At 47.5% G+C, this 25235-nt stretch overlaps 11 protein-coding genes across 11 annotated transcripts; 3 read left to right on the forward strand and 8 right to left on the reverse strand.

The window, feature by feature from the left end:
• Nucleotides 1-38: 38 nt before the first annotated feature.
• MGYG_01721 (5-methyltetrahydropteroyltriglutamate-homocysteine methyltransferase) lies at nt 39-2606 on the forward strand (the record flags this gene model as incomplete). The annotated part of the gene is made up of 4 exons (XM_003177607.1): nt 39-49; nt 106-325; nt 402-521; nt 633-2606. 4 exons carry the CDS (start codon nt 39-41, stop codon nt 2604-2606), a joined length of 2325 nt encoding a protein of 774 aa, XP_003177655.1.
• Nucleotides 2607-3171: 565 nt separating this feature from the next.
• MGYG_01722 (hypothetical protein) lies at nt 3172-4365 on the reverse strand (the record flags this gene model as incomplete). Its single annotated transcript, XM_003177608.1, has 2 exons — nt 3172-4158; nt 4243-4365. 2 exons carry the CDS (start codon nt 4363-4365, stop codon nt 3172-3174), a joined length of 1110 nt encoding a protein of 369 aa, XP_003177656.1.
• A 333-nt stretch (nt 4366-4698) lies between these two features.
• On the reverse strand, nt 4699-8261 carry MGYG_01723 (ubiquitin conjugation factor E4; the record flags this gene model as incomplete). Its single annotated transcript, XM_003177609.1, has 7 exons — nt 4699-4808; nt 4877-5026; nt 5082-6666; nt 6724-7179; nt 7245-7455; nt 7515-8146; nt 8247-8261. The coding sequence occupies 7 exons, from the start codon at nt 8259-8261 to the stop codon at nt 4699-4701; spliced, it is 3159 nt and encodes a 1052-aa protein (XP_003177657.1).
• A 491-nt stretch (nt 8262-8752) lies between these two features.
• On the reverse strand, nt 8753-10725 carry MGYG_01724 (phosphotransferase enzyme family protein; the record flags this gene model as incomplete). The annotated part of the gene is made up of 6 exons (XM_003177610.1): nt 8753-9660; nt 9725-10112; nt 10176-10366; nt 10393-10484; nt 10543-10603; nt 10662-10725. The coding sequence occupies 6 exons, from the start codon at nt 10723-10725 to the stop codon at nt 8753-8755; spliced, it is 1704 nt and encodes a 567-aa protein (XP_003177658.1).
• Nucleotides 10726-11575: 850 nt separating this feature from the next.
• On the reverse strand, nt 11576-12772 carry MGYG_01725 (hlj1 protein; the record flags this gene model as incomplete). The annotated part of the gene is made up of 3 exons (XM_003177611.1): nt 11576-12123; nt 12195-12434; nt 12505-12772. The coding sequence occupies 3 exons, from the start codon at nt 12770-12772 to the stop codon at nt 11576-11578; spliced, it is 1056 nt and encodes a 351-aa protein (XP_003177659.1).
• Nucleotides 12773-13373: 601 nt separating this feature from the next.
• MGYG_01726 (hypothetical protein) lies at nt 13374-13890 on the forward strand (the record flags this gene model as incomplete). The annotated part of the gene is made up of 2 exons (XM_003177612.1): nt 13374-13449; nt 13568-13890. 2 exons carry the CDS (start codon nt 13374-13376, stop codon nt 13888-13890), a joined length of 399 nt encoding a protein of 132 aa, XP_003177660.1.
• A 145-nt stretch (nt 13891-14035) lies between these two features.
• Nucleotides 14036-14908, reverse strand: MGYG_01727 (cytidylyltransferase; the record flags this gene model as incomplete). Its single annotated transcript, XM_003177613.1, has 1 exon — nt 14036-14908. One exon carries the CDS (start codon nt 14906-14908, stop codon nt 14036-14038), a length of 873 nt encoding a protein of 290 aa, XP_003177661.1.
• Nucleotides 14909-15182: 274 nt separating this feature from the next.
• Nucleotides 15183-15729, reverse strand: MGYG_01728 (hypothetical protein; the record flags this gene model as incomplete). Its single annotated transcript, XM_003177614.1, has 2 exons — nt 15183-15388; nt 15558-15729. 2 exons carry the CDS (start codon nt 15727-15729, stop codon nt 15183-15185), a joined length of 378 nt encoding a protein of 125 aa, XP_003177662.1.
• Nucleotides 15730-17514: 1785 nt separating this feature from the next.
• MGYG_01729 (hypothetical protein) lies at nt 17515-18501 on the forward strand (the record flags this gene model as incomplete). Its single annotated transcript, XM_003177615.1, has 3 exons — nt 17515-17880; nt 17939-18229; nt 18289-18501. 3 exons carry the CDS (start codon nt 17515-17517, stop codon nt 18499-18501), a joined length of 870 nt encoding a protein of 289 aa, XP_003177663.1.
• A 232-nt stretch (nt 18502-18733) lies between these two features.
• Nucleotides 18734-19933, reverse strand: MGYG_01730 (hypothetical protein; the record flags this gene model as incomplete). Its single annotated transcript, XM_003177616.1, has 1 exon — nt 18734-19933. The coding sequence occupies one exon, from the start codon at nt 19931-19933 to the stop codon at nt 18734-18736; it is 1200 nt and encodes a 399-aa protein (XP_003177664.1).
• Nucleotides 19934-20691: 758 nt separating this feature from the next.
• Nucleotides 20692-22832, reverse strand: MGYG_01731 (SOK1; the record flags this gene model as incomplete). The annotated part of the gene is made up of 2 exons (XM_003177617.1): nt 20692-21681; nt 21750-22832. The coding sequence occupies 2 exons, from the start codon at nt 22830-22832 to the stop codon at nt 20692-20694; spliced, it is 2073 nt and encodes a 690-aa protein (XP_003177665.1).
• Nucleotides 22833-25235: the final 2403 nt, after the last annotated feature.

Raw genomic sequence — 25235 nt, forward strand, 5'->3', positions numbered from 1 at the left:
TATAAAGATACCTGCGTGAAGAGACAGCTCACTTGAAAATGGTTCAATCGTAAGTTTGGCCCCGCGTTGTCGTGGTAAACATGTTTGCTGACCTAGCTGGCTCAGGTCCATTCTCGGCTTCCCTCGTATGGGTCGCCTCAGAGAGCTCAAGAAGGCTACTGAGGGCTACTGGAGTGGCAAGATCTCTCGCGATGAGCTTCTCCGCGAGGGTAAGAGACTCCGTCTCGAGCACTGGCAGATCCAGAAGAAGGCTGGCGTCGACCTCATCCCCAGCAACGACTTTGCCTTCTACGACCAGGTCCTGGACCACATCCAGCTTTTCGGAGTATGTTCTTGTTATGCTGCCCCTCCTCCCTTTAGTCCGGAAGAGAACCCTCAATGGCTAATCTGCGTGTACTTAGGCTATCCCAGAGAGATACTCCAAGTATGGCCTTGACCCACTTGACGAGTACTTCGCCATGGGCCGTGGCCATCAGACCGCTGCCACCGACAAGGAGTCCGCTGTCGATGTTCCCAGTCTTGTAAGTGTCACCTGTGCAGCATTGATTCGCACGTTATCTCCTTTCATCCATATGTGTGGAAGTGAACCGTACCTCGCTAACACATGTGTTTTTTTTTTTTTCTCTTTTTAGGAGATGGTGAAATGGTTCGACTCAAACTACCACTATGTCAAGCCAACTCTTCAGGACAACCAGGAGTTCAAGCTCTCTGCTACTCCTAAGCCAGTTGTCGAGTTCAAGGAAGCCAAGGAGGCCGGCATTGTCACTCGCCCAGTCCTTCTCGGACCCGTCTCTTTCCTGGCTCTTGCCAAGGCTGACCGTGGCCAGAAAGTTGACCCTATCTCTCTCATTGAGAAGCTCATCCCTCTCTACATTGAGCTTTTGGCCCAGCTCAAGGAGGCTGGCGCTGAGTCTGTCCAGATTGATGAGCCAGTTTTGGTCTTCGATCTCAAGGATGCCGTCAAGGCTGCCTTCAAGCCTACCTACGAGAAGCTCGGTGCTCTTGGAGACAAGGCCCCCAAGCTCGTCTTCACCACCTACTTCGGTGACATCGTCCACAACATTGACGTTCTAGCCAACCTCCAGAACCTCCACGCCATCCACATTGACCTTGTCCGCAACCCTGAGCAGCTCGAGACTGTCATTGGTGCTCTCGGACCCCAGCAGGTCCTCTCTGCTGGTGTTGTCGACGGCCGAAACATCTGGAAGACCAACTTCAAGAAGGCCATCGAGACCGTTGAGCTCGCCATCCAGAAGCTCGGAAAGGAGCGTGTGATCGTTGCCACTTCCAGCTCTCTCCTCCACACCCCTCACACTCTCGAGAGCGAGAAAAACCTCGATGCTGAGGTCCACGACTGGTTCAGCTTCGCTGTCGAGAAGGCCAGTGAACTGGTTGTCATCGCTAAGGCTGTCACTGATGGCCCTGCTTCCGTCCGTGAAGCCCTCGAGGCCAACGCTAAGTCTATCCAGGCTCGTGCCTCCTCCAAGCACACCAACGACCCCAAGGTCAAGGAGAGACAGGCCGCTGTCACTGCTGAAATGCACAAGCGCAAGTCAGAATTCCCTGCTCGTATTGCCGTCCAGCAGAAGGAACTCAACCTCCCTCTGTTCCCAACCACTACCATTGGTTCTTTCCCCCAGACTTCTGAGATCCGTGTTCAGCGAAACAAGTTCACCAAGGGTGATATTACTGCTGAGGAGTACGAGAAGTTCATCGAGAAGGAGATCCAGGATGTTGTCAAGATCCAGGAGGAACTCGACTTGGATGTCTTCGTCCACGGTGAGCCAGAGCGTAACGACATGGTTCAGTACTTCGGTGAGCGTTTGACCGGTTATGTCTTTACCACCCACGCCTGGGTTCAGAGTTACGGTTCTCGATGTGTCCGCCCACCAATTATCGTTGGTGACATCTCCCGCCCCGCTCCTATGACCGTCAAGGAGTCCAAGTATGCCGCTTCTATCTCCAAGAAGCCAATGAAGGGTATGCTTACTGGACCCATCACCTGTCTCCGATGGTCCTTCCCCCGTGATGATGTCCATCAGTCCGTACAGGCCCAGCAGCTCGCCCTTGCTCTCCGTGACGAGGTTGTTGACCTTGAGGCTGCTGGCATCTTCGTCATCCAGGTCGACGAGCCTGCTCTCCGTGAGGGTCTTCCTCTCCGATCTGGAGCTGCCCGCGATGCCTATCTCAAGTGGGCTGTTGAGTCCTTCCGCCTTGCCACCTCCGGCGTTGCGGATGGCACCCAGATCCACTCCCATTTCTGCTACTCTGAATTCCAGGACTTCTTCCACGCCATTGCTGCCCTTGACGCTGATGTCCTCAGTATCGAGAACAGCAAGAGTGATGCTAAGCTCCTCAAGGTCTTCGTCGACGAGGCTTACCCCCGCCACATCGGCCCTGGTGTCTATGACATCCACTCCCCCCGTGTGCCCAGCGAGGAGGAGATCAAGGCCCGTATTGAGGAGATGCTTCAGTACCTCCGACCAGATCAACTCTGGATCGACCCCGACTGCGGTTTGAAGACCCGCAAGTGGCCTGAGACTAAGGCAGCCCTTGTCAACATGGTCAACGCTGCCAAGTTCTTCCGCCAGAAGTACTCTAAGTAAACTTCTCTACTGAGAGTCATCATAAGAACTGGTTCAAAAAAAAATAATAAAAAAGCCAAAAAAAAATTTACTCAACGCAAAATAATCAAAAAGGCACAGTGTTTCAACATGCATAGCGGATATTCGGGTCAGGCTGGTAGTGGAATGGAAATGGTTTTCTCTTTGAATTGAAAAATACCCACGATCTCAACATCGGCGTTTAGTTCATGAGATCTTAGCTCATTTCCTTCTAATGATTTTCCTTTTCTCTTGTTCATTCTTGCACTTCCATGCTATGTTAATAGAGATCTTCTACGAGATTGCTCACACTACTACGTGTTAGCCCAGGAAGTCCCTTGACGGGTCCTGTCAATTGAATCAATGAAAAGCAATATTTCAACAACTTCAAATAATCTCCATCTTGTAATGGTAACAAAGAGGAGCAAAACGCATATAGAATAACGGGAAAGAGAGCATTTTTATCATTTCGCCTTACCTACCTTATACACTGTTATACAGATTTTGATAAATTTTCCCATTGATGAAGTCCCACAGCCACCGAGTTTACCCATACAATTTCACTTCATCACAACCACTTGCAATAAGGAATGAACGCTCCCCTACCTCCAACAGCCTTCTCACCGAAACGCTCGATATACCAAGCTCTTCCCCAGCGAGCACGTACAGCGGTAGTGGTCAAAATATTCACGCATGTCAACAAGACAGGGAACGGGAGTGGCAAACCGCAAGTACTCATAAAGAATTTAGCGACAGGCGCATAAAATGGCGCAAGCTGTACAACACCAGTCGTGGCAGCTGATTCGGCCGTAACGGAAACCACGTTAAGAGAAGTAACCGAGAGTGCAATGATCACAAAGCCAGTCCATTCAACCCATTCCAGCGCGTAGTGAGGGTATAGAATCGAGGAGAAATATCCCTCAGCCGGAGGCAGAACGTATACTTTGTCGTAGATAGATTTGCCGTTCACGCTGCCATTAGCGCTCTCGTCCTGCTTCTTTTGTCGTCGATGCGCTTCCTCCTTGCGCAACTCGAATAAAGTATTCTCAGACTGGATGTTGCCGTACATTCCAACTAAAAAGATCGCAAGTCCAACGTAAGGGGCATAAACCATGTATCCAGTCAATTCGGGCGCGGTGGCGATTGTAGCGTCATACATGGCTCCCGGCGCCTCGGGGGTACCTGCTGTTGCCAAGATGGTTTTATATCCAAGTAACCAGGAAGCGAAGGTGCTCGAGGCAAGGTAGTGGAATAAGATAGCGAAGAAGAAGATTTCAATGTGGATCGGCGACATGCTTGGAGCGAGAAATAGGGGTGTGATTAATGCGCGGTTGGCGTAGTGGAGGACGTATAGCACGGCAAGCACTTTATGCCATGCCGATAGGCCGGAGAACCCATTGCCTTGCTCAGAGGTCGAGATTATATAGATGAAATTGGCCACTCCGAAGCTCTCCATTATGCTCCATGCATATCGACCGGGTAAGTTGAGGAAGGATTTTGATATCGAGGTTTTGCCTTGGGGGTAATATGGCGTTAGTAGCTGGAATAGCGGTGCCTATAGATGAATACATTGCGCGTTAGTGTTTCTATTAGGAAAGCGAGGCTGCTCTTCGAGCGTTTGAAGGCGTGCGATTCTCACAATAAGGAAATATTGAAAGACTGTTATTAGCACTGCATACGCTGGCTGAGTGACAGGGAAGAATTCCGCGCGTGGCGGAAGGGACTTGGCCCATTCCGTAACTGATTCCATTATCGCGTCCATCATGGAAAGGTGTGAGAGGCTCCAGAAGGACTCTGGTCAGAAGCGCTGGAGATGGTTGGAACTGGTGATGTTGTTGGGGAGAGGAAAACTTAACTAATTTAGGCTCAGTTAAGTTTGGAGCTTGTGCGGGTCCTTCCTTATACATAGTTACCCCTGACTACAACCATTAGTTATTACGTTACAATATGAGTAGTTGATGACGCTGATCTCGCTTAAGCAAAATGAGGAAATCCAGATCATTCATATGAGCACTAAGTAACATAATTGCTCGGTTAGATAGCACAGCCAATTGAAAAGCAGACTGCATCTCTATAATAGTTGTACAGCGCGGGTTTAACCAGCACCAGTCTCCATCTTGTCGCTGTTCTCCATCGCCTTTTCAGCCAACCTTGCGGCCCGTTTCTCTGCTTTGAAAGCTTCAATCTTTTCTCGGAGCTCGATATCTAAAGGACGAGCGGGTGAGTAGACGCCCCTTAATCGACAGTTAAAAGGAAAAACTAGCATGGCTTACCAGGGACAACCTCCGCGATTTTTAGAGGAGCTCGGTTGAATGGATCGTTGGGGTCGCTCAGAAGATGGGACCTGATTGTTGACCTGTCGATCGATACCTTTGAGCTTGGTAGAATAACAGGGTCCTCCATGAGCGTATACATAAGAGGGTCTGGTAAAAGTTAGTAAAAAACCATGATTCTCAATGATAAATTTTGAATACAAACCTAAGAACTCATCTGGAATCTCTCCTAGATCCTCTTCTGCTTGCTCATCCTCTTCCTTTGCCTTCTTAACGGCAGCCTGGAGCTTGTCCCAGCTAGCCAAATCCTCAGGGGATTTAAGGGCGAACTTCCGAAGAATTTCGGCGGCCTTCTCAAAGTTCGCCGGTTTGTAGGACCGACCGTCACGAGCAACAGCTAGAATAAAGCTTTCCTTACCCATCAGGTTCAGATAAACGTCTGTGATCTCGTTCAACATATTACGAGGGTTAAAGCCGTACTCAGCAGGGTTGTCCACACGCAGGTTGGTACTTTTTGGGCCAACCATAGCATCAAGGTTGTAGTTGATCATGTCGGCCAGACGCTGTACAATTTCCTTCATGGTAAACGAATCAGCCAAGGCTTGGGTAAAAAGCTTTAGCATGGCAACTGTTTCGTTGGTTAGTTGCATAGTAGATTTCGCGCGACGTTTCTCCATGTCTAGGGACTCTTGCTTTTCTTGTCGAACGCTCTCCTCCATCGAGCTTCCCTCTCGATTCAATTCCTCTTGAGTGTCGTGGATCTTGATGAATGACGTGAATGATAGGTCGAGGATGTAGGTTACATCGTTCAATAGAAGATTCACGAATTGAACAAAGAAGTCCAGGTTTTTCTTCGCTTCGACAGAGAGTTTGTCTCTATAGACTTGGTTGGGCCAGATACATTTGATGACCTGGAATATCTCATATCGAATGCTAAATTTATCACTAAACTGTGTATGGGTACCGGTGAATTCCGCTTCAATATAAAATGTCATCAAACTGTGGAGAAGATTGTTCAGGGCGAATGGCATCGAGTTGCACAGGTCGACGAGGGGTCCTCTTCCACTTCGTCGAGCTAATGTACCATAATATAGGATGGTCAGCAACCCTGATTTCATGAAAGGATTCTTGATATAATTGGAACTCTGCAGAAGCGTGATGCAGAAAATTACCAACTCATCCCCTTGGGTTGAAGTCACAATATTGGGCATGTTCGATATTATGAACTTAAAGTTGCTGATTATGCCATCAAGGAAATACTCTGGCAGAAATTTCAGCACTTCTGATTGTTGTTCTGGTAGAGGGAGCTGAATTTGTTCTTTTGGAAAGTTACGCTTAGATATCAAGCGTAGTAACCAGACTATCACGTATCTCATGAATTGCATAGACCGGGATTGCCAAATTTCGTCCAGAAGCAGGCCTTGGAGAGCATATTCAAGAGCGATGCCCAACTCTAGCCGGTCTTTGTACTTTTTGAGGGCTTCCTCAAACATCCGAAGCTGAGGAGGATTAGAAGCCCATCGGGGTCTTTCAAGCTCAAACCGATCTATTTGAGATTGCATATCTCGAATATGTCTATGAAGGTCGTTAAGTTTTGATGTCAATGACTCGCTACCATAATTGTGAGCAGCGACGGTCAGGAAAAAGATTTCGGTTATAAAGTTTGACGAGCCCTCTACGGTCTTGTCATAAAATGCGTCCGAGGTTTCTTGATCAGCGTTTATCTTTGTTTCGTCTCTCATTTGGACTCGCGGTTTCCGCTGGACATATTCCGGCTCTATCCTGTCAATCTAGATAGACTCAGTAAGCATATTTTCGAACTTCTGTTAACAAGCCAGACTTCTTACTTTTGTAAAAGCGGCATCCATGAAAGGTTCACAAAGCTGGTCTAGACAAGTAGTGATGTTGAACATAAACCCATCAGAGGAGACCCGCTTAGGGTCTACGTTGAGAGCCCTGCGCTTGTGATTGAAGTTCAATGATGCCGCAAACCAGTCCAGGACGTTTTCTCGTGCAGTCTTTGAAGCTCGGATCAAGTGGTTGATGATGTCGAGTAGTTCATTTTGAACCAGTTGCTGGGTCATCCTCATTGACCTCTGAGCATTGAGGATAAAGAGTTGATCACGAGTTTTCGGACTTGAGAAATACTTCAAAGTGACGTTAGGATGGAGAGGGGAGAGAGCAAACCAAGGGCCAAGAATCGTTAGGCTCTCATAGTAAGGGGCCAAAGTCACCATGTTAAACTTGGGAGACTCCGTAATAGCAGTGGCTATTGCTGGATAGCGTACAAGATTCCGCAGAGCCTATGGATTTGAAGGGCGGATTAGACATCTTGACCAACCAGGAACGTTTAATATAATGTTCTTACCATCATATAAGGATGATAATCATCATCAAGGGTAATCTTTGACAGATCCTGGCTTATCTCTTCCACAGCTGTGACAAATGCGGGGAGAATCGAGTCATCTTCCTCTACGCGCTTGAGGACGTCCAAAATAAATTCCTGGCTGAGCCCTTGATCATCATCCGGGTCTAATAAGAGATGTGGCTTTAGAGGAGCAGATGGAGGTGATTCAACGCTGTTAAGCTTGTCAACACGGGCTTTGTTAACCGTAATCGGCAGAGAGCGGATACATACCCAAACATCTCTGGCATTGTTGCTGCAAATATACAGTAACCCATGCATAACCTCCGAGCTTCTAGGATAATATCATATTTAGGATCACCAACTGCAGGCTTCCTAAAACCCTTAGACAAGGTGGATATTCTCTTCCAGCATGGTAGTAAGTATGACAGAGGCTTTTGATTATCCGTTTGTGATGCAGCTTCAAGTAATGCCTGGTCGAGAATGGCGACGCTCATCCGTATAGGGGCCTTTTCCTCTTCCAGATCCTGACGTACTCCACTCAGATACGTCAGTTTTTGGCCATGTATATCCGCCTGATAATTTTCGTCCAGGGATATCCTAAATATGTTACACATTATCCGGTTTTCAAACTCGTCAATAGTCTCTGGAGGCTTAGAGGAGGCTTTAGCTGCTGAGCCTTGACTTTTTGCTTGTGTAATTCTGATACGCTTCATCTCGGAGGGTTTATTCGCATCAGAACCTGATTCTGGGTTTGTTCCGCTAGAAGAGCTGGGCTGCGGGCCTTGCTGCTGAGGGGTCGGAGTAGGTGAGGTGGGCTTAGAGGAAGACTGTGGTTCTTCGTTCGGTGGCGATGAGGAGCTGGCAGCTTGGGAAGCAAGTTTAGCCAACCGCTTATTGCGGATCTAAAATAGTGAGTGAGCAGTGGTCTCCGTGACTGCGTATATAGTAATTCGGGATATTAGGTGGTGATGGTGGGCGAGCTTTAACTAGCTAGTTAGTTACCTGATCGGCGTCCATGTTGTCCATATTCTAAGCTTCTAGTTAGCTCTAGAAGGCAGATGGCTCTTTCTCCCTTTATGTCTCCGAGAGCTCTCGTCTTCTGTAGCGCTTCATTCATGAACTCTACGGTTGGCGTGAAGAAAATGTTTCTCAAACTTGAAGCTTGTGTCGTTTGGTAGTCGACATCGTCATAAAGTCAACTACGTTAGACCGTTGGTGGCTGATTAGATAAGCCCAAATGAGCAGGCAACCATCACCAATTTGTTATCGCTTCGCTGATGATTTGATAGTTCATCGAAACTTATAGTAATGTTTGAGAAGAAGTCCACCGCAACAGATATATCTATACATGAATGCATATTTCCGTACAAAAGCGCCATTAGAGCTATATACTCACTGCGTAGACAACCAACGGCTACAGTTCTACTCAGTAGACTATAGAAGATATATAGTACAACTTAACAACAAACAAAATATCAACTGATATAAGTCATTAAGACTTCCATTTCTTATTTTTGTTTACCCTGACAGGGCCATATTCGTTTATAAAGTTCTTTGTCAGTCTCATTATCTGCACTTTCGAAGAAGGCGTCTCTTTGCTCTGCTACTGCAGCCTTTACTCGTTCAAAATCAGCTGGATGTACCATTCCATCAGGAGGCAGGCCCCATGCATCACGAAAAAGAGTTAATATCTCAGCTACACTGCTGGAAATCTCCTCTTCGCTAGCATGTAACTCTAGATCTTTGGCTTTAATGCCGATGGGGCATGGTCCGAGTCCTGGGCATAAACTCTCCCACTGGTCGACAATCCTATAGATTGCACGGCGAAGGAAGAAGATCGCTTCTCCTTCCCAGGCACCCACGACAATGCGAGATGGGTCAATTCGTACATCAAGGTCCTGGAGCTGGAAAGCAGCCACATGTCTTGGATTATGGACACGTGTCTCAACCTCATAGTACTTCTGACAAGCAATGCTCTTCCGGTCGCTCTCAAACTTATCCTTTTCGTCTTGGTCTAGATCATTGTAATTTTCAGGGAGTGCCATAGTCCAGCCACAAGGCACACCGCTAGGGTGTTCAAACATCCTCGGAATGGCACGTTGATAGTAGAGTGGCATGACTGCTGCTGACTGCCAGTCAATTATCTGACTGATATTGTGTGTTTCAGGATCAACGAATACGTTGTCAAGATGGAGGTCCGGGTGCCAGAGTGTGGGTGAGTGCGTATCTTCCGCACCTTTGAGTGGGACCATATCAGGGCTGAGGTCCAGATATTGTCTCAACAGCCGAAGAAACTTGTCTGGCAGCTGAGCTTCTGTGGATGATCGGTGGTAATTCATATAGGGGCGGGCGTACTCTTTTGTATATAGAAATTCATTTTTGGCCATCGCTTCCACGAAATCCAAAGGTCCGCGGACTATTTAGAATTAGTGGAGTTCTTCAAGTTATTAATTACTTCTCGGAAGTAAAAAACCACTTACATGGTCCACGATTCATACTCATATTGGCCCTTTCTCCCCGCCACAGATCGTTTGACACAAGAAGCCCCAGCGTAAATCTGTCAGCTGCCGATGGCCGTAATGACAAAGTGGACGATATAATGGACCCACTGAGTGCATTTTCTGGAAGACTGTCCTTGAAATAAATGCAGCCGATGCTCGAAAATGTGGCAGATGCAAGGCGCCTTTCTATCTGGATGATTTGTTCGATCATATTCCGTCTCGACTTCATCGGCCATCGGTACCACAACTGCCCCAGCGGTGTCCCCGGCACCTTTTCCTCCAATATATATTCCGCACCAACCGGATTACTTCGATCTGCTGACCAGGCGATTATACTAGGAGTAGGAATATCCAAAACATCGCGAAGCTAACAAGTCAGATGTCAGCTGATGTAGGTTTAATAGTTAGACAAGATAATCGGTACACGCACAAATTCCCGCGTGGCGACTTCAGATGCTGTGGTATAATAGCCAGGGCCTGCTATTGGATTCGGAAGCTTTGCTACAACTTCCATGTCATTATCCATAGTCAGAATAAGAACTTTATTACTTAGCCCTTCACGGCATTGAAAACTTTGCGACCTAGACACGAATAAGTGGGGGTTCCAAAAGGAATAAGGATCTATAGGCGCATACAGTACTAGGCACCGTTGCTAGAAACAGCTTTGACGGCAGCTTCCAGGAGTTGCCGAAGATCCAACTTGAGGTATCGTATAGATAACTGTAAGGTCTCGTTATATCTAGTTATAACCGATAAGTAACTACTGAGATTAGATGTTAGTTAAAGTCGGGACATACATCCAACGATTCCTAGTATATTCGAAGAGCTCTTCCTCTGAAATATATTTGGCTACAAATACTAATTTAATGTTAGCATCGTCGAAATATAAAGTATCTGGGACTCCGTAGCTATGTACTTGTTCCATCAAGGTCCTCTGCAGTAATTTGTAGTATCGGACCCCCATAGTAGGCTCGTTGCATTGTTGATATGCAAATAGAGTTCGATTTGAGCCATGTCGCAACCCATGACGGTGACCAAGTACAACAACTAAAGTCGCACCTCACGAGCCGAGAATATAGAAAATGGGCTTGAAATATGGGAGGCATCACAACTTGAACCAGTCGTAGTTAGATGGATATCGAGCGAGGTCTTGTCCAGTGTTTGAGCTGTTGCTCTGTCCTGCTTTAACTTTGTGGAAGCGCCGAATTAGGTTGGGGTACTTAGTTATTTAAGCAAGTTTGTTGGAAAAATTAAGCGCTAAGCGCGTGCTGATATAGCGATTGTTACGAGGCCAAAGGGTTTGCATCAGGAAGTTGATGCCAGCTTGCGAAACTCATCAAGCGTCTCCTTCACACAACCTTTGTGTTTGCCAAAGACCACTTCCGTATGGAAAGGCGCGCAAACCTCTCCATGCGGTTCCGGGCAAAGTCCAGCCTTTGTCCAGATAGGAAATCTATGATCATTATCGAGTGTTTGCGAATCATGCTGGCCTGCGAGGTATAGTTATAAGATGCTCACAACAACTCTTCATAGCCTGGAAAATAGTATTTCTCTTTTAAACCAAGGGGAAAGACTCGATGTCATCGTCCATTTTGTGCTAGGTGTCGAATTGGTGAAATCTGATGGCTCAGTGTGAACCTAGGTAGACAGCTGGTTAGCAAGAAGCGAATCTTACCACCACGAATATGACTGATTTGGACAATCGTCTAATAGGAGAAAGATGCAGAAACCGTTGTACAGTTAAATATAATTAGTTATCTATTCGTGTCAAAGTTATAAGAGAATCAAAAAAGTCGGCTATACAGTGGTAAGAGGTTGAGGGCCAGATCGTCAGCTACTGAGTGCTTTTAGCTTTGCGCAACTCTTGAGCTCTAGATCTTGTGCTTCTCTCATCTTCTCAACATCTGGGAAAAACCAGCCTTGAGCGTCTTGAACCAGGCGATCGCGATAATTTATCTCACTCTGGCATTCACGTCGTAGGTTGGCCACGTAGTCAACCTCGATTCTCTGATCTAGCTGGTGGAGTTTGCGCGGGCTATAGTCTTCAATATCTGTTGGATTGAGAAAGTATTTGAGTTTGAGTTTCGGAGTCATTCGTTGAAGCGTATGCGGTGGATCGGGGGTGTGGAGTTTGAAAGACGGCGTGGAAGGTGAAGTGTTGCTGAATAGGTTTGAAAGGAAAGGTAGGATAAATAGTAAGAGAAGAGGAAGAAACTGCGAGAGCGATGCGACCCCTGGGGGTGCCTGAGAAGGATCCGGCTCATTTGTGTCTCTCGGGCGTCGTCGTGGCCGATTTCCCCCAAACTGATGTACGCGGAAACCAGGGCCGCCTCCCATGTTGAAGACAAACTGGGGGCCGCCGTCAAATATGCCACCTCCTACAGCGTTTGTTAGTTATAAATGTTCGAAACTTCATCACATTGTCCATTGGAAGCTCTAGAAACCATACCGAACGGCCCGAATCCTCCGCCTGCAGCTCCACCGAAGAACCTATTAAAGAGTTCTTCCGGCGAAATCTCCTCTTCGTAAGCATATTGTCGCCCGGGATGTTGTTGGAAGCCTCCAAAGCCGCCGAATGGTGAAGAAGTCGATGCCCCAGCGTTGAATCTGCTATCAGGATCTCCACCAAATCTGTCATATTTGGTTTTCTTATCTGCATCTGATAATATCTGGAATGCCCTCGATACCACTATATATCCCACCCCCTGTTAGAGCATGGTCTTTGGATCAAAAATTAAATCCATAGAGAGAGTACATACTCTTGAACGCTTCATCTGCGCCTTCGTAGCCATTCTTGTCTGGGTGGGTCAACAAGCTGAGCTTCCGATAAGCCTTCTTGATCTCTCCATCTGTCGCAGTTTTCTCAACTGCCAGAATCTCATAGAACGCTGTTGCAGAGCATTTCCGTACTCTTAATACCGCTGCCTTTTGTTCTGGGGTGTATTTTCTGTCTTGGTTTCCTTGGTTGTGCTGACGAGAATGGGCACCACTGGGCCTGTCGGCGCCAGATGCGGTGGCAGATGGCATCTCCTCGGCTTTCTTTCAACCCCTGTGGTGCAGCAAATGTAGGTCGACCGGTATATTGATGCCGGATACCAAAAAGAGTTGGGGCGAAGTTCGTAGGCCGACAAATCGAGGATATTGCCTGCAATGCAAAGACCGTGCTGTCCAAAAAGTGGGAGGGCGTAGTTATATAAAGGAGTCCACGAAAGCGAGTCCTAGCCGACGTAAGATGTGAATACAGAAGACCCGACTCAAGTTATCAGCTTTTCTAGGGAGAGAAGTCTCTGACGGTGTTGGTGATGTATTCTCCCAAAAAATAATGATAATCGTGATATTTCGTTTCTTGCCAGCAGGACGTTCAAGGGTCGAAGATGCGTCACGTGATACTTACCTTGAAATTTCTCTTAAATATCAAGCGGAAGGAAAGAAGAGAAAACATCGAAAGAGGCGACGATATTCCAGGCAACGAAGACAGGATTACCATTACCAAGGCCGGGTTCGCGTTTGATGATAATAATTGGGCCGCGGAGCTATCTTGTTACCTGTTTGATACCTGTGGAAAATTCCGCTGAATGGTGATCATTGTTCCCGACGCTCCAACTATAAACATTGCCGGTGATACAGCATGGCTGGAGAGCTCGAAACTTCAACATCCGGGAAGCCAAAGCCGACACTGGCACAGTATGCTCGAGCATGGGGAGGTACTTGGTTCCAGCTGATCGTCTCAGAGAAGACATTTTCCAGTTTAAGACAGCTTGAACCGCCAGGCTGATTTGTGAAGCTGTTCACTGACACGCTGGTGATCTAACTTGCAAATAGAATCACCGTTCCCGCCGACGTTACTCGCGACTTTCGTAACCGCCCTCCATTTCCGCCCTTTCCAGTTTATGCCAATGGTATTTCCACCAGTACTGTTGCTCACGACCTACATGAACTTGGCCGGATTCAAGAAGGATGCTGCAGGTGCTAGCGCCGCGTGGTCTGGTTTATATATACTACTTGCCGGAAGGAGAAAGCAGGAGTTTAAGAAGAAATGGAGTGCTCGAGGCATGGTGAGAGGCGCTGCTATAGGTGTCGGTCTTGCAAATTTGGTTAGTGGAGGAATGGTGTATGTTCTTGGGACACGAGAAGATGAAGAGTAACGAAACAACCAATGGTTTTTCTCTTGGTCAAGTTAGTAGCTATGAGAATGGCTGGGGTGTAAGTAATAGTAGGATACCATATTATCCTCCCCTGTAAGATGCGACGGGAGTACAAGTGCATTTGATATACGGAGTATACAAGTGATTATCCGTCGGTGGCATAGAGTTGTTGGTTCTTGATATACTCATGCACCCGCGGCGTGACAAGTTTAAAGAGTTGTTTTAGGTCACCTTTGGCTGCGTCTCTGGCAATAGTTGAGCTTACTGGCTCTCTGCCAACTGCATTGCTCCCTACAAGCTCGATACGGCTTGCCCATTCCCTCTTTGCGCCCCGGTTCTCCGCTATACCTCTGGCGAGGTCGGTGAGAAAGGACTGCTGCCGCTCCGTACATCCCCAGCTGCTACCGGGCCGTATGGTTACCCTGAGCCTGTTTGAGCTAAAGAAGGAGCCCAGAACGCTAAGATCTCCAGAAGGGTAGTATTTTGGTTCAAAAATCCGAACCAGTGTATCATATCCCGTCAGATGGACTTGTTCTACCTCCTTGGGATAGATACCGCCATCGCCTGCGATGGCCACTGCTTTATCCACAAAGTATGGGCGTTTCGTAACCCCGATGTCAATCGCAACGTTACAGATTCGCCCGTCTTCGTCCCGGGTGGTATCTTGGGCTAGAGCCTGTTGGATATCTTCTGCAGCCAGCCGCATCATGACAATACGATCTTCGAATAAAGCTGGCCTCGGTTGTTTATCTGCGTTTTGAATCGCTAATAACAATAGCAGCCTTGACGGCGGGGATCCTTCTGCGTTTGCTGCTTTCACTGCAGCGGTCACCATCTGGGTATGCGCGATGGTCGGGGGGTTAAACGAAGAGTCAAGGACATAAAGACTCCCTGGCCGGGCATTCAGTTCGCTTTCAGGGGGTACGATGTCCAGGAGCCGAAAGTCATCGGGGCCAGCGTTGAACGCCTGCAGTGACTCTCGGTACTGCGAGCGAAGAGAGTCGAACTGCGTTGCCATGTTTGAGATGCCGACTGGCCGACGTGCAACGAATAAACACGAGCTGAAGCCGTCATTCAATTATGTCGTTGCCGTCGCCACTGGCGTGTCAGTAACAGTAATGATGGATAGTAATTAATATGAATGTGTGTTGATATTTGCTGGCGACGTTCGATATATTTTTGTTAAGCCTGACGTCGACTTTTCCTCTTTGGGACCTTTTGACGTCTCTCGATCTTCGTCACTCAACACAAAAAAACGACCACCGACAACACTTCCCACGGACAAGATATCTCTATTCGGAGCACAGCTTGAGATCATTGGATGTTTTGTCAAGGATTATCCCGGAGATCTGCGCTAAGCTAAAAAGACAAGTTTGCTGGTGCGGCTGCGACTCCGCGCACAAGTTACATGAATATATAGCAACTCCCGTACTTTCAGGCCGATGAAACTGGAGGAACCAAAGAGCTGGTCGCACATGCTTAGCCAACGACTCTGGCTCTGGGGGCGATCGCAGGATCCCAGGAGTTAGCCATGCGATCGACAGGGCAACACCATCGGCCGTTCCACCGCAGCGTTTATCTACCGAAGTTGGACGGAGCATGGTGGCGACATCTAATGGCAGAGGCACCCCTTGGGATAACGAGATAAAATAATAAAGCAGGCTTACGAAGGGCAGCAAAAGGGGTAAAAGGACCACACATGACGAAGCGAAGGCAGATGAAGTCCGCTAGGTACCTGGTCATTATCACTGCGCCGATATCAAGATAATGGATACCCAACATGTGGTGGCCTGGTAATCCATTTTTGCCGTGATATTCGTCTAATCCAACAATGGCCATGATGGCCGCCACTTATCGTGACACAACACACGGACTCTGGGCGCTTGACACTGAGAAGCCTTTTGCGAGGCTGTAACCGCCAGGCTAGTCGTTTCATGTTTAAAAAGGAAACAAACAAGCCACAGCCCAGCCCAATTCTTTTACAAGGCCTAAATTCTAGTCAGGAACCAAAAAAAAAAAAAAAAAAAGGAAAGAAAGAGGGAAGAAGAAAGAAAAGAAAAAACCATCACGCTGCGGGTGTTACACTCAGCGGGACGGAGTATGACTTGGGCGGTTAGCCCGACTCCCCAGGGATACCTTGCCACGACCGCGGAATTCCTACGCCAGGTTACTGCGGCTGGGTTGCCCGATTATGTTAGATTTTTATTCCCATCCAACGGAAAATTCTTCTTGTCGCAAACCTTGGCTGGCAGTTTTACCAAACGAGAAAAAGAAAGGGAGAATAGACTACCAAGCAACGTCCATGCAACTCGGCATGAAGCATACGACTCCATACTCCCGACCTTTACACTTGTATAGCTCGTTACATATAAGCACAGCTCTTTGTATCTTTGTTGTCGACGGTGCGTTTCAGATTTTCCTCGCCAACTATGGAGAAACCTCCCTATTGACCACGACATTGAATCGGAAGAGAACAATTGAAATCCAAAAGTTGCGGAAACGGCATGTCAAGCAGGATGAGAAATCATCCATATACGCAACAACAAGTAAGCCACTCTCATGCCAACATGCATGATTTTAATCAAACGAAAGCCGAAGAAGACGGAAAAACTTGGTGCCATGGCTCCTTACAGGCAAGCCTCGTTTCTCCGCAGCCTATCTGCGCCTTCCATTTTCCTCTGGGTGGAGTGACAGCGATACCAGCTTACCCACTTCGTAGTACTGACGTCTGAGTGGCTGATGTTTTCGGCCCTTGCATTCACAACTCACTCTCGACATTTGACCACACAAGACGGTGTGTGCGCGATGAAAATGCGGCTGTGGCGGCCCTGATTTGCTGGCTTTGTAACTGTACTATGATATGGTTTTTACTCTCGCATCAGCGCGAGAAATGCCTCTAGCTGAATGGCTGCAAGGTACAGGATGGAGGAGATTAAATACTGACAACAAGCAGATCCCTTCGTACCCACCCAAGGTTTGTTTCAGCGATAAGCAAGCCGAGGAAATTTAGGGTTGGTCGTAACCCTCCTCGTCATAGTCTGGCCCTCATTCCTTTGCCCAGGGCCGCTTGTGTTTGGCCCTTTCATGCAAGGAAGATGAGGGAAGTCGTGAAACGCCATCCCCCAATTGGCTGAACAGCTTGAGTGGTGGAACGGCCGGGACACAACCATCGAACCAGATAAGACGACGGGAGGGATGATGAGAAGAGGGTACTTGAACTGCCTCGCAAGGGTCCTAGCAAGGGGGTGTCATTTAGGATTACGGAGAATGGGAGAAAAGGCCGCCCAAGCCAGGAGAAAGAAAAGGGCCCCCTGAGCCAAATACGCCTTTATATATATATATACTTGCGTCGATGCCCACGCTCGCCGCATCCCTTCCTTTTCTCTTTATCCGCTCTCCCACGTCGTCTTTTTCCTCGTTCAGTCTCTCCTTTCATCTCTGGCAGAGCCATACCCTCATTTTTTTGCTCCATATAGCCTCTCTCTGAGAAGTGCGCGACGTTCTTTAACAGGAGCCATTTAGACGAATTGATTTCGTCGACGTTCCCTCGTTTGATCATATCCATAGGTTCTACTTCGATCTATATCTCCAACTTGCGAATCCCGATTCTTCCGACCAGCCAAAATGCACTTCTTCTCTAAGTCGGCTGTCGCCCTGACCGTGGCTCTCGCAGCCTTCTCTGAAGCTGCTTCCCATGGACGCCACAGATATCGCCATTTCAATCGCCAGGTCGGCTCCAGTGTCACCGTGCCTCTCAGCACTGGCTATCCTGCCCCAACCAGCACTGTTGGAGCGCCTCCTGCTCAGAAGCCAGTCGTAACCTCGTCCGTCCCAATGGGCACAGGAACAAACCCTAAGCCCACTGAGTATCCAAGTGTTACTGTGATTACCTCTACTGTGACATATACCTTGGGACCCAGCAACAGTGTCACCACATACACTTTCACGACCACGGCTCCTCTAGCTATTGAGACGCGCACCGTTAATCCTGTAAGTTCAAATGTTCATGCCCCCTCTAGAAGTACAAAGGCTAACACTTACCTTTCAGACTCCTGTTGGGGATAACGAGCCCACCACCAAAACCACCACCGTCTCTAGCACATCTACATCCACTTATTGGATCACCGTTACCGAAGCTTGCACCACTAGCACTCCCCAGGGTGGCCCCGGCGGCGCCCCTACCAACGCTCCAGGTGGCCCAGTTGGTGGTCCCGAGACCGCTCCTACCAACCCTCCTCAGGCCCCAACTGGCATTCCAGGCGGTGAAAACACCTGTCCCTCTGCTGCCACCGTCACTGTCACTCAGGCCACTGCCACCGTCACCCAAACAGTCACTGTCGTAAGTTAATCCCCGTAGCAAGCTATTTTGATCATGCACGAACTAACATCCGACTAAAGAGCCCCGAGGGCTCCCAGCCAACCCAGGAAGGTGGAAACAATGGCACTCCAGTTGTGAAGGCTCCTGAGCAAGTCACTCCTCCATTCCCTACTACAACGACCGGCCATCCTAGCCACCCTAGCCACCCTCCCCATCCCAGCCATCCCAGCCAGGGTATGCCCCACGGTACCGGCGCTCCAGCCTACCACTACCCAAGCGGGGTTGCTTTCTAAGGGAGTTATGTTGTTAAATTTTTGACGTTATTATGGCTTGGGGAAGTTAGGAGAATTGTTAAGACGCTTCTATGTTGCATGGTTTACGCAACACAGGCCACTTTCTTGTTTACCCTTTTTATTCACTTCGATTCTTGGTTGATACTAAACCTTTTATAACTTCAAAAATTCTGTCTTTTGATTATTTTCACATTTTTTTTAACGACTAGACAAGATATCCCCGGTTTGAGAACTAGATAGGAATAGCTGCATTGCTATACAGTAACTTTTCGGTCATCTTTTGCCATTCTAACCATGTAATCCCCTGCAGAAGAGAGTCCGCTAAATCATCGAGCTTTCCAATGTTCTCGATCCTCTCGTTATTTTGTTCTGTACTGACCCTAACGGCCCCTTTCTTTGAGGTTCTGCTTCCGCCATTCCACTTATTGAGATATGCTTGAACAATATCCCTTGCCTGGCTCCCGTCAATTAGGCCAAGTTCTAGAGGTATTTCCGCCTTTGAGGCTATGTCAAGGTCCACACCAACGCTTCGAGATAAACATCTCCCAACTAAGTCGATTTTTGCCTTTTTGCCTTCTTTGGAGCTGACTCTTTTTTTCGAATCTGCTGCTATGTCCTCTTTCTTTTCATCATTTGTCCAATATCTCACCACCCTCTGTGGGTCAACTCCTTGTACAAAGGGTCTGGCAAGCCCCCCTTTCCCTTGTTGCCGTAACGTATGTAGAACGGCATAGAGCATGCCCTCAAACACACCAACGCGAATAGTCCATTCTAGAACCGCACTACTACCCCCAGAACGAAACCGTTGCCGCTCAATTAGGATGTGTGTCGGTTTATATGCTTCCAAGAGCGAGGTGATAAGCGTATACGCATGAGAAGCATATAGGTACGGTGCAAAGTGCTCCTTGGGATCCCTTTCAGTTTGCTCCTCTCCTTCCTGCAGGTAAGACGAAGATTGAGACACAACTTTTCCTAGCCCGCCTAATTTTGAAATCGGCATTGCTGAGGGGTCCCTTTGGATCTCATGTGATGGGAACGAAGAGATTGCAAGTCGATCCCATGCATTTAGGGATATCTTCGCCGTAGAGAGAGGTTGTGATATAGGTTGGGTCGTCCCTTCAAGACTCGTATCAGTCTCGAAACGGGAGGAAACAAGTATATGTGCGTAAGCCAAGTTTCTGATTCCCATATCAATGCTCAGGATGCTCATAAGTGCTGGGTTCCTTTGTTCTTGTAGTTTGGCTTTTGCGGACTCATGTCTCGCCGTTAAGTCACTTTGGCCGCGTCCGTGACGGTCATACGTTTGGAATGTCTCAGTTAAACGATTGATCAAATCCTTTTTGGCCCCGGATGATAATATCCCTATCGAAAGCGCCAGTTTTTGCAGCTGTCGCACTTTGAGGGTCTGCAGCTTGGTGACGATGGATGGCATGATCCAGAACCGGGGAGAGTGAGGCTAACCGACGCACGAGATAGCTGTAACGGGCGATTTGTTCCTTAGACCGAGGGGGTATTGTTATGTTATTCCTTTCATCATGTAACTGGTGATGACTTTGCGGTTGGTTGATGGTTTAGCGGTGATGCTTGAAAAGATTTTAATTAACTATCGAAGATCTCCCTAAAATAAGTTAACATTATTTACATACAGCCAACCTATTTGTTTCCTATTCATAATTGAGCGTGTGATATAGACTGTTAGGAAGTATACAAAAGAATCAAGAAGATCTTGTTCATTTTTATTTGAAAATTTTTATTTGATATCCTCATGCTACATACCTCTCATAAACATCAAACTAAACTTATGTCCGAGAAAGCCGCCAGTGACAAAAGAAACAAAAATAAGGGGAACATTGAGGCAAGTAAAAAGGGAGAAATAGCACATAAACTCCCACACCTTGCTCCCACAGCAAATCGCTAAACAACAAGGAAACAGAATCGAATGACAAGCCCAAAAAAACATAATATCGTAGCAGAACGGCGTTATCCAGAATATTAATGAAGATGAGAGTATTAAAAGACAAAGGAAGTCTATAGTAAATCTGGAAATAGGACAAAGGGAACAGGTATATTTTCGGGGCTGTAGAGGTAGTCATTGGTATTGAGGGTACTCCAAACCAATTGAAGCAAGCATAAGGAAGAAAGGTATTATCGACGCGACTTCCATGGGAAATATAACATGGACGCTGGATGTTACTCAGTCGCGTACATTGTACTGATATTGCTTCCTGGAGCAAATGATATCCCAGGGCCTTCGTGAAGGTATAACACTGGAGCCCAGACACGCCAGTGTAAGACTCCGACATGAGCTAGACGTTTAGCTATCCCATCGATATCCGGGAGCAGTCTCTGGGGGTAGGCGTATTTCGTTGACTCGGGGTATTCTCTCGGGCGTTGGTCTTCGGATATCTCAAGGGGGGTCATGGTTAAGTACTTTTTAACATATCCAAAAGTGACCTCTTCGAGTTCTCCCTGTATCGAAAGGTTGAATTCGCGGAACTGACCGGTTGGAGATGAGAAAAAGGAGTCAAGGTATCGCTCTACATTACTCAAGGTTTCTCCGTCGGGGAATGTATTGCTCTTGAGGTTGCCACTTAGTGAACAAATACAGTGTGCAATCTCTAACGCGACCAATCCCATGTTGTTTTCCCATTTATCGTTCGCATTTGGAGAGCTGAGGTTAACATGGCGAGCATTGTATCCGACAGAGACACCGTCAGAGCAGTTGTCGAGTATGCAACAAATGCGGGATGGGATTGCTGCTTTTGCTTGCAGGTAGTAGGGACTATTTCTATGTCGACCCTGCTCTTTGGCAACTATTTCAAACACTCGAGAACATATTTCAAGACCTATCAGGTCTTGTATATCAGTCCGTATAAACCAAAGTCTATCGGCTTCAAATTCAAATATGTCCTCGAGTCTCTTCGGATGCTCAAATGGTACAAGGAAAGAAAAAAGGCCAATAAAAAGGGGAGCGATGGGAGCATAGCTTCCTCTGAGTTCGTGCTGCAAGTATGGGGATTTGGAAAGCGGTTGGTGGCCGAGGTTGAGATACCACCGCCTTGCTTGTTGAATATCTAGAGCATTTGCTGCTATTCTTTTCTTCAAGTCGCTTTGTAGAAATCGGACAGTGTCGTCTATCAAAATCACTCTAAATGCTCGTATTTGGTGATTTGCAACATCCTAAAAGAGCCTGTTTCAGCTATTGCACAAACTACTAGGATAACATATTGAAGGGAAAGAAGACATACCAGTTTCATGGACTCGAGCGTTCCAAACATAGTTCTCAGCCCCTCTACCATTTTGTATATATTGCCAGTTTCACAGCCTTCGCTGATCTCAGCCACCATTCTATCAGCCCATGGATCTCTCATTGGTGCGCAATGGGTTTTCAACAAAGCGGCAAGCCATTTGGTAAGATTAACCATATCTAGCACACCTTTATGCACCTGTTGCAAAAGAAACGGGACGTCTAGGTTTTGCATCACGCTTTGTTGATCCCGTTCCGGAACGAGGCTGCTCACGACATCCTTTAAGGTTTCAAGCATGGCTGGTAAGCGTTGTTCAAAAACTGCTACCGAATCACTGGCTACGCGCTTGTGACTCCACAAATTGACAGGTTGTTGCTTTTTGCTGGTAGAATGATAGCTATGCACGGAAATTTCCAGCGCTATTGCCTCCCAATAAGCTTCCGCCAACCTTCGCTTTTCATGACCCTTCTCGCCTGCAATAGGTTGGAAATGAAGTTCACGATCAAAGTTGACATCTATTCTCAGGTTGATGTTTCTCATGATGTGGTTCAAGTCAAGCTCGCTGAGAGTGCTTGTACGTATTGGCGGTAGCCGTTCGGCTTTCTGAAGTATCTTGATCTGGCGAGATGTAAGCTGCATGTCCGTAGGAATTTGAACAAGCATGGCGGTGGTTGTTCTGTCGTCGTTTCTCTCAAGATCGATTTCGTCAGCCTCTTCAGCAGTCGATTTTCCCTGGGAAGTAGCTTCCCCAAAGGTAGGATATGGTAGTTCAGGATGGTGATATGGGAAAGGGTTTGGTGGTGGGGATGGAGATGGTGGTGGAAGAGAGGACCGTAGACCATTGTATTGCGGTGACAAAGGGTGTTGTGATATTGCATGATTGTTCATGGAAGAATCACCACTATGCCGGTGGTGATGGTGGTGTGAAGAAGCTTTCGATTGCTCTCTCGACTCTTGCTTGGGAACATTTTGGGAATCATTATCCATCCAAGAGGAGTGGGATAGGCAGTACCCCGAGTCTTCACCATCTTTCCCATGAGGCCTTGCCTTTGATGGGTTTGCCTTATGCGGTGAATCCATCATCCTCACCCTTCACTCCCCTCCTTCCTTAAACAGAACCGAAGAAAGAAAGGTAGAAAGTAAAAAAAGGAAGATTCAAGAAGAATGTTAAGGAGATAAGGGAGAAAGGAAGAGGTTTGAGAAAGATGGATAACAATAGAACCACTTTCCCTCGTGCAAAAACCAACTTCGCCCCTCCGGTGATTTGAATAGCTTTTCGTAGAGAGAAGAGGTAAAAAAGAAATGTATCCTTTCTTTTTTGTCAAGATGCAGGATTTATTAGGGTCAATACCATTCGAAGAGTGTAAATGGTGTTGTTATTCATGTCCGTCTTGATGAGTGATGCAATTAGAGTGCGTCGTTCATCAGGGTTTTCGAGAATGAAACGTCTCTATCAGCTAGGGAATAGAAGACGTACAGGCCCTTCGTCAGAGGGAACAATGACAGCGTGAGGGGATAAGTCAGGCGAGCAAAGAGAGATTTGCTTTCAATGAGGAGAGAAGAGAAGAGAAAAAAGAAACAAAAACAACCGAGTGCAGTTTACAGCGAAGCAGACTTGGGCATTGTATGTATGAAGGTATGGTTGGGCGGCGGGCCGAGAGGAAGGAGAAGGAAATCTGGCAAAGGACCAATGAGTCCACGATTCAAGGCAGAAGGGATTCACGGCAGCAATGGATTTGTGTGCGAAGATGAATTGCTGAGTAGTGTGGAGTCGGAAAGCTGGCGCCCTTGACGTCTCTCTTGGTCATGTAGTGCTGCTGCACGAGGTCAGGAGTAGAGAAGGAGTTTTAAGACATTTATTTTTGCCCACGATTGAGCTGGCAGTTTTGTATAGGACGAAAGTTGAAAACAAAACGCTGCCTGGAGCTTATTCACGGCTCCACCGTATCCCTTCCCCTTCAACAAGGGATCTTCGCATTCAAAAAGTGAGGCGACAGGCACTAGAGTGGTTGGCCGGAGTTTAAAAAATGGCGAGAAAACCCCAGCAAATCAGCTGCAGCCTCCAATATGCAGGTAAATTTAACAAAGAGTTTTCTTCCCCAGCTATTGGCGCTCGCTGGGTAAAATTGTTGAAAAGGATAGGCAACTCCCATCAGCAGGAAAAAATTGATTGAGCTACCCGAGTCGATGTTAGGTTTGCAGGCGAATTGCGTGATGGTGGAACTACCTTTTCAACGAGGTGGATCCTGCTCCGTACATTGTTAAGTAGCGAATTCTTCATCGTGGCATTTTGTGATATTTTCTGCATAATTGTTCTCCCTGCTGTCTAGAGTATATGCGAGAGGTATTTGGTGCCTTGCCTGAATATCATTTTAGCTCTGACTGACCCGGAGCTCTCTTCAAGTACATGAGATGAAGGAGACTGCGCAAGGGATAGTTGAGTTGAGGAGAAAGAAAATGAAGCACCTGTCACCACCCTGGATGAGTTGCGCCCGGCAAGGAGCCTCAAATGGAATTCCGCATCATGCGGTTTGCCGCTTAGGTGATATCATAGATATGTCGATCGGCGCTGGAGTCCTCTTTTTACATGTTGCCTGACTAGCGCAAGGCATCTGGTGGCCAGGCAGTTTTAAGAGCTCGCTTGGAAACGTGCAGTTGGAATAAATGAAGTTCCACTTTCTCCAGCTTTCTTCTCGCAAGGCCTAGGAATATGAGTGGTGTGTTGGGGGTCATGCATGTGCCTTAGATTTAAAATCCTTCTTCTTCTTTTTCTGTTATTTTACTTTGGCAAACGAGGGCAACCAGTCGCCTCCCGCCTTCTGTTTGTGTCTCCAAGAAAAGCGAGGATGCGAAATGCATCGCGGGTAGGAAACCAGTTTCAGCTAGATCACATTATGTTGGCGCGAAAAAGTTGCCCGGGATGTAACGATCAAGACTCCTTGACGGGAGCCTTCGTGTCAGGCTAGGAGCCAGTACCACAGGCAGTACTCTGTCCTGTTATCTTGTGGTGTCACCGCTGTGACAAGTCCATGGCCCAGTGTAATCTGGCCCAGGGGATGATAAAAGCCCACTGGAAGTCCCTTGAGTCCCTTGGGTCCCCATGATACTGCTCACGCTCTTGTATTAATTAGTAAAACAAGGTCGAAGGGAATCGCTGAAGGTTTGGGGCTGGTGGCTTCTGCTGCTGTCAGTCGCCCTTGGAAATCTGCAGTTCCTGGGTATTCCGTAGTTATTTGGGGGCATCAGTGTCCCCAAGACCAAGCAGCTGGCCGCTCATCTGCATGCAAGACACGCTGGCCGAACAACATCCGGGCGTCATCCATACGGAAGTGCTGGGGGTAACCGCCCATTCCGATTACTTGTCAAGCCACACAATGCACAAAGGTGGGCAATTGTTCATTCTGGCAGGGTCCCCAAACAGGGACTTGGAGGGGTTCGTGAGCTCCAAACCCGGGGAACCCATCACAGCGTGGGCTAAGAAGCAGA

Source organism: Nannizzia gypsea, genomic scaffold (genome assembly GCF_000150975.2).
Source record: "Nannizzia gypsea CBS 118893 supercont1.1 genomic scaffold, whole genome shotgun sequence".
Taxonomy (NCBI): domain Eukaryota; kingdom Fungi; phylum Ascomycota; class Eurotiomycetes; order Onygenales; family Arthrodermataceae; genus Nannizzia; species Nannizzia gypsea.